Raw genomic sequence first — 12,564 nt, 5'->3', positions numbered from 1 at the left:
GACAACAGTAATATTATCTTTGTCTTGAAAACATTTTCAACTTTATCCAGTTAATTTAGAATAAATTTCAATATAAATGCATATATTTCATATGCCTAAGAGCCACAGCCAAAAACCCTAAGTGGATCATAATTGTCAATTATGTTCTTCAGGTTCCTCAAGATTAAACGCCTTTGCCCAAAATAGTAGATAGTATTTCCCCAGAATTGGTATCTTATCCTCAAAAGTTTGGCACACATACAAGGCAGGACTGGAGAGGAAGAGGAGCACTAATCAAGTAATTCACCTTCTAAACAAAATTAAAAAGGAAGTATGCATGCCTGGTGGAAGGCTTAAACTGGATTTTAAAAACCTGCTACCCAAATATGCGTGTATAAGATAATCCAGCAATTGTTTTCTGCCTAAATATGTTTGTTAATTTCCACTTACATTATAGGTTGACCTACTTACTATTATTCCATTGTAGTCTCTTACCTGCAATAGAATCCTAATAAAGCACATTTCACTCACAAGAATAAGGGAGGCAACAGGGTAATTAACAAAGCTAAAAAGAACCCCACGCAACATAGTGGACATTTATCCCCAGAGCATGGAAGAGGGAAAGAAGTTTGTCTTCCCTTTAAATTCAGGTGTACATATCACAATATATCAGTTCCCAGGCACAAAGACAGCCAAAAATTGGCTTTTTTTATTAGTTGTTTTCCTGGTTCTTGAGGAATATTGCTAGAGTGAGGGAAAAGTGGCTACCTATCCAATGGTCAGTTGAACCAAGTCAATTTGGAGAGTAACCTACAAACAAACTCATAAAACAAATCAGACTCTGATCTCAGTCAGGGTTACTGCAATTGTATAAGTTATATACATCACACACACAGATATATATACGCACACATATATCTCCTAGACAATATCTTTCCAAACTGAGATTCTAAGGAAGAAATATGTGTCTCATTGCCTCTCCTCCAGTGTGATTTTTCTCAGGGCAGGCAAACTTTCAAGAGTGGTTCAGAATTTCTCATGTTTATAAAGACTAGAATTTGCAAAGTGTCTCATAATTTCAATGACAGGTATGTTAACTATCTGTGGCTATCAAAAAAGTGCCATTTATGATTTCTCTGCTTTTGAAGGAAGAAAAGTTAAGCTTATAACTCAGAAAGCTTAAGCAAGAATTGGTGGCAAGTTTTTATAACGGCTGGCAAAGAGGCCAAATTCTGTAGCTTCCCTGAAAGTATGGATTACTGTCAATGCTGCATTTAAGGTATTTTCAATGTTTTTGCACTTCATTTTAGTGATCCAATTAAGACAAGTGATGCTTTTCTCTTCTACTTGTCCAAACGAACATATATACATATATATATATATTTTTTTTCTTTCTACTAATGTAACAAAACTTTTAACTTGAAAGACAGGATCTTGAGTGTATATATAACTCAGGGCTTACTTTATTCAATTATTTAAAACTATCACATATTTAATTTAATACATGCTAAAATGTATTATTACAACTAGGATATGTTATTATACTGAGAAGAAAAATTTATTTTGGGTAATTAAAATTATTAATCTTCCAAAACAAAACAAAATGCTTTTCAAACAAAATTAGGGAAAAAATCACACAGGAAAGTCAAGATTTTTGCAAAAGTATTTTAAAAAAATATTCAAATAAATTTATTTACTAAGCCTAATATTCCTATAATTATTTTTTGTTTCTCTGCCTAATCTGTAAGAATAAAACTTTGTTATACATAAAACAGAGCATTTGGTACTATAGAGAAGATCAGAACATCAAATTCACAGAAAGTCTGGTATCCATGTACCATGCAACTAAAACAGAGTGTAATTTAATCCAAATATCACCACACTGTATTTGAAAAAATCATTAAACTTAATCATATTAAAAAAAGTTTTCAAACATAGCGTAATCTTAGTTTTTAAATAGTATATTTAAACTTACTGTAATCTGTGCTGTTATTTAAACACAGTTATAATCTTATTTTTTTAACAAACATGTTAATAAGAGCTGGCATTTAAAGGAAGTATAATCGTATTAAAAAAAAAACCTTAAAGATGTAGTAATAAGACCTGTTATTTAAACACAGTATAATCTTATTTTTTAAACATAAATCTATGGTAATAAGAGCAAATCACTCAATAAACATTGAACTGTGCATGTGAATTCATAAATTGCTCTCTTTAGCACTGAATTAATCAATAACTATATTTAGCAAGAGATAATATAAGCTAAATCCAAATACAGAAAATAAGTCTAATGTAAAAATAATATAATTTTTGTTTTTGTCTCTTAGCTGGCTCCCTGACTGCATCTCTATTTTCCTAATATGTGGATATGTCAGGAAAAGCTCCCACACAACTAAAAATTTTCAAATTTTTTCTGTACCTTTTCTGCCCCCAATTAATCCATCCAGGACTGTTTTAATTTGCTTGCTGGAAAATACTACAAAAAGTCCAGTCAATATATCCATCACCATCTCTTCCTGAGCTTCAAATACAGTTAGAAAAATGGAAAAGCTCAAAGCAGTTGGAAAAGCATTGAGGTTCTAAAGGATGCCAGTTGAGATCTTCTGATGAAAAAAATCTACTTCCTACAAGTCAACAGGTTAAACTCACTCCCAGCTGGTGGCAAGGGTCTTCGAAAAATGGAATATCTTTTCACCACTTCAATTGGCAGATTTAAAATGCTCCTCATCCACAGTGGTGTAGATGTAGCCCTGGATGGTCAGATATTCAATTGCTTGCTTGATGGCCCTGTCGCTCATGCTGGGAAGCTGGGTCTGGAGCTCCTTTACATTATTGCCTTCCTATTGACGGCATTAATGAATCAAATGCAGAACTTCCTTGTGGTGGTATTTGCCATACACCGGGACATCATCCATTTTTGATGGAACAACAGGAGCACTGGGCCTAGAGGCGGTTTGGCGAGCTTTATCCAGCATCATATGTGCATTCACCATTTCCACAATATGTGTGGTGAACTCGTTCATGTCCTCCAGGACACGGATGTTCAATACCTCAACGCCTTTTGCATCCTTAAAATACTTGAGGATGCCGATCACTTTGACATATACTCCCACTGGAAGGGCTATCCCCTGCTTTCCTTCATTTCTTCTGAGCCACTGATAGACCTCAATAGGCGTGGTGGTCATATCGCCAATTCTGTAAATTATGTAGTTTGAAGCCCTCTCTGCCGATCTGATTATCCCCATGATAGAGACCTGGGAAACTTCAATTTCCCTGATCTTGAAGCCATTGTCAACTAGAGCACAGGTGAGCAGCTGGTTTACACAACAAAGTATAATATTCTGGGTTCGGACCCTGGACCTTGGGGGAGCTGCACCATCCTGAGATGGTCGGTCATTGCTTCCAATGGTTCCACCCACTGCAAAGGTGCTGCCATAGCTCTGAATCCCATTTTTCCTCATCTTAAGGACAGTTCAGGCAGATTAGGAGGTAGGCTTTGGCTCTATTTGGTGAGTTCCTCAGGCGGCCTCTGACTTCTACAGTGAGCTACCACAGAAAGCTTGGGAGTGCGACAACACAAGCAGCCTCACGCCCCTGTGGAACCAATCAGCTACCAGAATGCAGCTGCCTTCAGCCAATCAGGACATACCAGCTTCTCAGGTGATTCCTGCAATTCTTTGGTGTTCTCTGGTAATTGCTACACTGTATGTTAAAAGCTCCACATATAATTTCAGGCCTTTCTTGCCATCTTTATAAAAATGCATTTTTACTAGGTACCCCTTCCTTTCATTCCTAAATCCCACAACTTCTTCTATAGTCACTACTTAAATATTCATTTATTCACTCATATAATCAACTATTCAACAGAAATTTCCAGAGCACATAAGTGCACTATGATAAAGAGCTATAGGTTTACATGGAGAGGGTGCACAAAAATGGTTACTGTTCTCAAGGAACTCATATTCCTTGTTCAAGTCATTAAAACCAGAAGCATTCTAGAAGAAATGGCAAGACAGCCACTTTTGAATGATTATCATATTCAAAAGTAAGTCACATCTTACCACTGACTTCTTAAGTTTTTTTATTGTAGAATTAAAATTTTCCAGTTATTCTGACAAATGCACTATAGGTAACAATAAATACTATATTTCAATTTCTACATTAATTCAAATGACCTCTAAATTATTTTCAAGATTCTATAGGTGGATCAGAGAAATACAAAATGTGGGCCCCATTATATATTAGGAAAAACATAAATAAAATCAAAATGCCATTTCTGTACACTTTTATGTGGTAATTTCTGAACTTAAGATTGTAGCAATTTACAGGAGTATATCCAAGAATATTTTAATATTACACCAAAAATCTATTTTTCCTCATAAAACATTTTATGTTTGTTACAATTAAGTATTTTTTATGATTAATAAAGAATATCAGTTATTGGATTCCACCATTGGCAAGGAACTTCTTCCTTAAAAATCCTTTGTAGTTAGAAAATAGCCTGTGTAGAGCTTTGAGTTTATTAATACTATCATTCATTTCTTTTATTGGTTAAAATAATTTAATTTTTGCTATCCCAAATTGCAAAAATATGTGAATAGTAACCCAAAACTTGTAGAATATAAAATTATATTTATTTCTCAGGTTAAAAATGAATAATATCAGAGCCAATATACTTGATTTGTTTTACAAATAAACATAGAAATTGTTAATCTGTGCATACAAATTACTGAGTAAATCCGGATACTTAACTGCTTGACCCATGTTTTTTATAATCAAAGAGAAATGAGACATCCAAGTAATATTTGGGGGTGCATGGGTGGCTCAGTCAGTTAAGCATCTGACTTCAGGTCATGATCTTATGGTTCTCTCTGCCCCCCCCCTCCCCCGCCCGGCTCATACTCTGTCTCTCTCTCAAAAATAAATATTAAAAAAATTTAAACATCCAAGTTAATATTTGTATTCTTAAACTTGCACAATATTAGAGATCAGATTAACTATATTTTTTAAATATTTACAACCTTATACTCAAACATGGCTGTTTTATTAGCTAAATGAGAGTGTTGGTCAAAAAACCTTGAAGTTAAAATGATATAACTGATTGTATTCCTGACAATTATGTACAGTACAAATTGTATAAATCATACCAAAGCAGTAAGAATCACCTACCTGACGGGATTGCTGGTTAAAGAAACCCTCAGAGATTCAAGGCAGTTAAGAAGTTTCTCATCTGAAATACCAGATCGTAATTCATGAACATATTCTTGTGAAGACAGGGTGCATTCATGTTTGCTGTTTTTCAGCCCTCCCTATTAAAAAAAAATATCATTTTAGACAGACAACAGGTTTTTAAAAAAACTTTTAAAATAAAATACACAGAAGATGTAAATATTTTACTGTAGAAAAATGTGTGCAGAGTGCAATTAACTTAAAAATTCTTGGTTGTAGAACTGACATGGTAATATAATGTTATGTATATCTTAACAATCTCCTCATCCCCATTAAAAAAAATTACACTGCGATACTCATGGTCTGAACATGATATGGATTTGAGATAAACTGTCACTGACAGATGCTTAAATTTGCAATCCAGACACTAGCATTAATGATGGCTGGTCCTCCTAAACCCACAGGATAAACTTTTAGAAATCATCTTATTAATTTTCCTAGCTAAAATGCTTATATTCTATCCCACAAAATATAGGGAATACAATTTAACACAAAACATTATATCACCCAAATCTATTCAAATATATCAAAGAATTAGCCTACCTCCGAAAACACATGAAAAGTTACTAAAATGTAAAACAATACAGTCTCCATTTAGCATGTTATTCAAATTAGTCTAAAGTATTCACTAATTCCAAACTTTTTTCTTCCTATGTTACTCCCATGTTGTACATTAATCTTAAAAGTCATTAAATGCATTTATCTTATAATGACTAGTTTTTACCTTAATTTCCGATATATATGGGGTTATTGCTAGAACTCATTACCCCATCGCTGCTCCTTAGCTTCATCATCTTGCTATAACTTTGTAAGCAGTTTGGGGAAAACACTGAGAGTAAAACCTCATCAACACATTCATGTACTAATAACTCACAGTTTCAAATTCTAGACATACATAATCATAAGTAACCCATTCCTATATTACAAGTGTATCCCCTGAATTAAAATTCTAGTTTGCACTGCCGATGAGAATGCAAACTGGTGCAGCCACATTGGAAAACAGTATGGAGGTTCCACAAAAAATTAAAAATAGAACTCCCTTATAGCCCAACAATTGCACTACTAGGAATTTATACAAAGGATAAAAAAAATGCTCATTCGAAAGGGCACATAAACCCTAATGTTTATAACAGCACTATCAACAATGTCCAAATTGTGGAGAACCCAAATATCCATCAACAGACGAATAAAGAAGATGTGGTGTGTGTGTATGTGTGTGTACGCATCTCTGTGTGTGTGTACACACACACACACACACACACACACACACACACACATATATAACGGGATATTACTTGGTGATCAAAAAGAATGAAATTGTGCCATTTGCAACAAAGTGGATGGTACTATAGTATATTATGATGCCAAGTGAAATAAATCATACGAAGACAAATATCATATGATTTCACTCATGTGTAATTTAAGAAACAAAATAGATGAACATAGGGGAAGGGAAGCAAATATAACATAAAAACAGAGGGAAACGAAACATAAGAGTCTTTTATTTATTTTTTAATATGAAATTTATTGTCAAATTGGTTTCCCTACAACACCCAGTGCTCATCCCAACAGGTGTCCCCCTCAATACACATCACCCACCCTCCCCTCCCTCCCACCACCCATCAACCCTCAGTTTGTTCTCAGTTTTTAAGAGTCTCTTATGTTTTGGCTCCCTCCCTCTCTAACCCTTTTTTTTTCCTTCCCCTCCCCCATGGTCTTCTGGTAAGTTTCTCAGGAGCCACATAAGAGTGAAAACATATGGTATCTCTCCTTCTCTGTATGACTTATTTCACTTAGCATAACACTCTCCAGTTCCATCCACGTTGCTACAAAAGGCCATATGTCATTCTTTCTCATTGCCATGTAGTATTCCATTGTGTATATAGACCACAAATTCTTTATCCATTCATCAGTTGATGGACATTTAGGCTCTTTCCATAATTTGGCTATTGTTCAAAGTGCTGCAATAAACATTGGGGTACAAGTGTCCCTAAGCATCAGCATTCCTCTATCCATTAGGTAAATTCCTAGCACTACTATGGCTGGGTCATAGGATAGATCTATTTTTAATTTTTTGAGGAACCTCCACACTGTTTTCCAGACTGGCTGCACCAGTTTGCATTGCCACAAACAGTGCAAGAGGGTTCCCGTTTCTGCACATCCTCACCAGCATCTATAGTCTCCTGATTTGTTCATTTTAGCTACTCTGACTGGCATGAGGTGGTATCTGAGTGTGGTTTTGATTTGTATTTCCCTGATGAGGAGAGATGTTGAGCATCTTTTCATGTGCTTGCCGGCCATATGGATGTCTTCTTTAGAGAAGTGTCTATTCATGTTTTCTGCCCATTTCCTCACTGGATTAATCGCGTTTCGGGTGTGGAGTTTGGTGAGCTCTTTATAGATTTTGGATACTAGCGCTTTGTCCGATGTGTCATTTGCAAATATCTTTTCCCATTCCGTTGGTTGCCTTTTAGTTTTGTTGGTTGTTTCCTTTGCAGTGCAGAAGCATTTTATCTTCATGAGGTCCCAATAGTTCATTTTTGCTTTTAATTCCCTTGCCTTTGGGGATGTGTCAAGTAAGAAATTGCTGCGGCTGAGGTCAGAGAGGTTTTTTTCCTGCTTTCTCCTCTAGGGTTTGTATGGTTTCCTGTCTGGGATTTAGGTCCTTTATCCATTTGGAGTTTATTTTTGTGAATGGGGTAAGAAAGTGGTCTAGTTTCATCCTTCTGCATGTTGTTGTCCAGCACTCCCAGCACCATTTGTTAAAGAGACTGTCTTTTGTCCATTGGCTATTCTTTCCTGCTTTGTCAAAGATAAGTTGGCCATACGTTTGTGGGTCTAATTCTGGAGTTTATATTCTACTCCATTGTTCTATGTGTCTGTTCTTGTGCCAATACCATGCTGTCTTGATGATTACAGCTTTGGAGTAGAGGCTAAAGTCTGGGATTGTGATGCCTCCTGCTTTGTTCTTCTTCTTCAAAATTACTTTGGCTATTTGGGGACTTTTATGGTTCAATACAAATTTTAGGATTGCTTGTTCTAGTTTCGAGAAGAATGCTGGTGCAATTTTGATTGGGATTGCATTGAGTGTGTAAATAGCTTTGGGTAGTATTGACATTTTAACAATATTTATTCTTCCCATCCATGAGCACGGAATATTTTTCCATTTTTTAATATTTTCTTCAATTTCCTTCATAAGCTTTCTATAGTTTTCAGCATACACATCTTTTACATCTTTGGTTGGGTTTATTCCTAGGTATTTTATGCTTCTTGGTGCAATTGTGAATGGGATCAGTTTCTTTATTTGTCTTTCTGTTGCTTCATTATTAGTGTATAAGAATGCAACTGATTTCTATACATTGATTTTGTATCCTACAACTTTGCTGAATTCATGTGTCAGTTCTAGCAGACTTTTGGTGGAGTCTATTGGGTTTTCCAGGTATAGTATCATGTCATCTGCAAAAAGTGAAAGTTTGACTTCATCTTGGCCAATTTTGATGCCTTTGATTTCCTTTTGTTGTCTGATTGCTGATGCTAGCACTTCCAGCACTATGTTAAACAACAGCAGTGAGAGTGGACATCCCTGTTGTGTTCCTGATCTCAGGGAGAAAGCTCTCAGTTTTTCCCCATTCAGGATGATATTAGCTGTGGGCTTTTAATAAATGGTTTTGATGATGTTTCAGTATGTTCCTTCCATCCCGCCTTTCTCGAGAGTTTTTATTAAGAAAGGATGCTGAATTTTGTCAAATGATTTTTCTGCATCGATTGACAGGATCATATGCTTATCTTCTCTTTTTTTAATGTGATGTATGACATTGATTGATTTGTGAATGTCGAACCAGCCCTGGAGCCCAGGAATGAATCCCAATTGGTCATGGTGAATAATTCTTTTTATATGCTGTTGAATTCGATTGGCTAGTATCTTACTGAGAAGTTTTGCGTACATATTCATCAGGGATATTGCCCTGTAGTTCTCTTTATTTTTTGGGTCTCTGTCTGGTTTAGGAAGCAAAGTAATACTGGCTTCATAGAATGAGTCTGGAAGTTTTCCTTCCCTTCCCATTTTTTGGAACAGCTTGAGAAGGATAGGTATTATCTCTGCTTTAAATGTCTCATAGAATTCCCCTGGGAAGCCATCTGTTCCTGGACTCTTATTTGTTGGGAGATTTTTGATGACTGATTCCATTTCTTCGCTGGTTATGGGTCTGTTCAAGCTTTCTATTTCCTCCTGATTGAGTTTTGGAAGTGTGTGGGTATTTAGGAATTTGTCCATTTCTTCCAGGTTGTCCAGTTTGTTGGCATATAAGTTTTCCTAGTATTCCCTGATAATTGCTTGTATCTCTGAGGGACTGGTTGTAATAATTCCATTTTTATTCATGATTTTATCTGTTTGAGTCCTCTCCCTTTTCTTTTTGAGAAGCCTGGCTAGAGGTATATCAATTTTGTTTATTTTTTCAAAAAACCAACTCTTGGTTTCATTGATCTGCTCTAGACTTTTTTTAGATTCTATATTGTTTATTTCTGCTGTGATCTTTATTATTTCTCTTCTTCTGCTGGGTTTTGGGTGTGTTTGCTGTTCTGCTTCTATTTCCTTTAGGTGTGGTGTTAGATTTTTGTATTTGGGATTTTTCTTGTTTCTTGAGATAGGCCTGGATTGCAATGTATTTTCCTCTCAGGACTGCCTTCGCTGCATCCCAAAGCGTTTGGATTGTTGTATTTTCATTTTAATTTCTTTTCATATATTTTTTTTTTATTTCTTCTCTAATTGCCTGGTTGACCCATTCATTATTTAGTATGGTGTTCTTTAACCTGCAGGCTTTGGACCATTTCCAGTCTTTTTCCTGTGGTTGATTTCTTTTGCATTTATTGAGGGCTGTTTTGTGACCCAGTATGCGATCTATCTTGGAGAATGTTCCACGTGTACTTGAGAAGAAAGTATATTCTTTTGCTTTGGGATGCAGAGTTCTAAATATATCTGTCAAGTCCATCTGATCCATTGTATCATTCAGGGCCCTTGTTTCTTTATTGATCCTGTGTCTAGATAATCTATCCATTGTTGTAAGTGGAGTATTAAAGTCCCCTGCAATGACCACATTCTTATCAGTAAGGTTGCTTATGTTTGTGATTGTTTTATATGTTTGGGTGATCCCATATTCAGCGCATAGACATTTATAATTGTTAGCTCTTCCTGATGGATAGACCCTGTAATTATTATGTAACGCCCTTATTCATCTCTTGTTACAGACTTTAATTTAAAGTCTAGCTTGTCTGATATAAGTATGGCTACTCCAGCTGTCTTTTGACTTCCAGTAGCATGATAGATAGTTCTCCATTCCCTCACTTTCAATCTGAAGGTGTCCTCAGGTCTCAAATGAGTTTCTTTTAGACAGAAAATAGATGGGTCTTGTTTTTTAATCCATTCCGATACCCTATGTCTTTTGGTTGGAGCATTTAGTCCTTTTACATTTAGTGTTATTTTGAAAGATATGGGTTTAGAGTCATGGTGATGTCTGTAGGTTTCATGCTTGTAGTGATGTCTCTGGTACATTGTGGTCCTTGCAACATTTCACTCACAGAATCCTCCTTAGGATCTCTTGTAGGGCTGGTTTAGGGGTGATGAATTCCTTCAGTTTTTGTTTGTTTGGGAAGACCTTTATCTCTCCTTCTATTCTGAATGACAGACTTGCTGGATAACAGATTCTCGGCTGCATATTTTTTTCTGTTTGTCACATTGAAGATTTCCTGCCATTCCTTTCTGGCCTGCCAAGTTTCAGTAGATAGTTCTGCCACTAGTCTTACTGGTCTCTTTTTATATGTTAGAGGTGTTTATCCCTAGCTGCTTTCAGAATCTTCTTTTTATCCGTGTATTTTGCCAGTTTCACTATGATATGTCATGCAGAAGATCGATTCAAGTTACGTCTGAAGGGACTCTCTGTGCCTCTTGGATTTCAATGCCTTTTTCCTTCCCCAGATCAGGGAAGTTCTCAACTATGATTTGTTCAAGTACACCTTCAGCCCCTTTCTCTCTGTCTTCTTTTTAGGAATTCCTATGATATGGATATTGTTCGTTTGACTGCATCACTTAGTTCTCTAATTCTCCCCTCATATTCCTGGATTTTTTTATCTCTCTTTTTCTCAGCTTCCTCTTTTTCCATAATTCTATCTTCTAATTCACCTATTCTCTCCTCTGCCTCTTCAATCCGAGCTGTGGTCACCTCCATTTTATTTTGCACCTCAATTATAGCATTTTTTAGCTCCTCATGACTATTTCTTAGTCTCTTGATCTCTGTAGCAATAGATTCTCTGTTGTCCTCTATACTTTTTTTAAGCCCAGCGATTAATTTTATTACTATTATTCTAAATTCTTGTTCTGTCATATTGCTTAAATCATTTTTGATCAATTCATTAGCTGTCGCTACTTCCTGGAATTTCTTTGGAGGAGAATTTTTCCGTTTCATCATTTTGGATAGTCCCTGGCATGGCACAGAACTGCAGGGCACTTCCCCTGTGCTTTCTGGAGTAAGTTGTGTTGGTGGGTGGGGCCGCAGTCAGTCCTGATGTCTGCCCCCAGCCCACCACTGGGGCCACAGTCAGAGCGGTGTTTACCTTATCTTCTCCTCTCCCAGGGGCAGACTCACCATGGCAGGACTCACTTTGGAGTGGTGTGGCCCCTCTCTGGGCTACTTGCACATTGCTAGGCTTGTGGTGCTGCTTCTATGGGATCTGGGGTATTAGCCGGGGTGGATCCACAAGGTGCACAGGGGCAGGAGGGGCAGGCTTAGCTCGCTTTGCTGTTGGTGGTCCCCTGCGGGAGGGGCCCTGCAGCACCAGGAGGGAAGCAGGCAGACCAGTCAGAGGGATGGATCCACAGAAGCACAGCATTGGGTGTTTGCATGGTGCAAGCAGGTTCGGTGATGGGCACTGGTTCCCTTTGGGATTTCGGCTGGGGGATGAGAGAAGGAGATGGCACTTCCCAGCACCTTTGCTCCCCCGAGCTGAGCTTTGTCTTACAGGGCTCAACAACTCTCCCTCCCAGTGCCCTCTCACCCTCCTGCTCTCTGAGCAGAGCTGTTGACTTATAACATTCCAGATGTTAAGTCCCACTGGCTGTCAGAACTCACAGAGTCCAGACCCTCCACTTTTGCAAGCCAGAGAGACTCGGGGTTTCTGCCTTGCCAGGCGGGCTACCCCTCCACTGCCCCGGCTCCCTCCTGCCAGTCCGTGTATTGAGCACCACCTCTCAGCCCTTCCTACCCTCTTCCATGGGCCTTTTGTCTATGCTTGGCTCCAGAGAGTTAGTTCTTCTAGTCTTCTGGCAGCTTTTTGGGTTATTTAGGCAGATGTGGGTGGAATCTA

The 12,564-nt window shown here is 37.3% G+C and overlaps 1 protein-coding gene across 4 annotated transcripts in view; it reads right to left on the bottom strand.

Annotated features, from left to right (window-relative positions):
• Positions 1 to 12,564, bottom strand: part of DIAPH2 (diaphanous related formin 2) — a 982,724-nt gene that overhangs the window by 767,562 nt on the left and 202,598 nt on the right. For all 4 annotated transcript variants that reach the window (XM_042974379.1, XM_042974380.1, XM_042974381.1 and 1 more), the window contains one exon: positions 5,149 to 5,288. In XM_042974379.1, the coding sequence (XP_042830313.1) occupies positions 5,149 to 5,288 (140 nt within the window). The remainder of the gene's footprint in view (positions 1 to 5,148; positions 5,289 to 12,564) is intronic.

Source organism: Panthera tigris, chromosome X (assembly GCF_018350195.1).
Source record: "Panthera tigris isolate Pti1 chromosome X, P.tigris_Pti1_mat1.1, whole genome shotgun sequence".
NCBI lineage: Eukaryota > Metazoa > Chordata > Mammalia > Carnivora > Felidae > Panthera > Panthera tigris.
The sequence above is the reverse complement of the archived record's forward strand: the minus strand, read 5'-3'. Positions and strand labels throughout refer to the sequence as shown.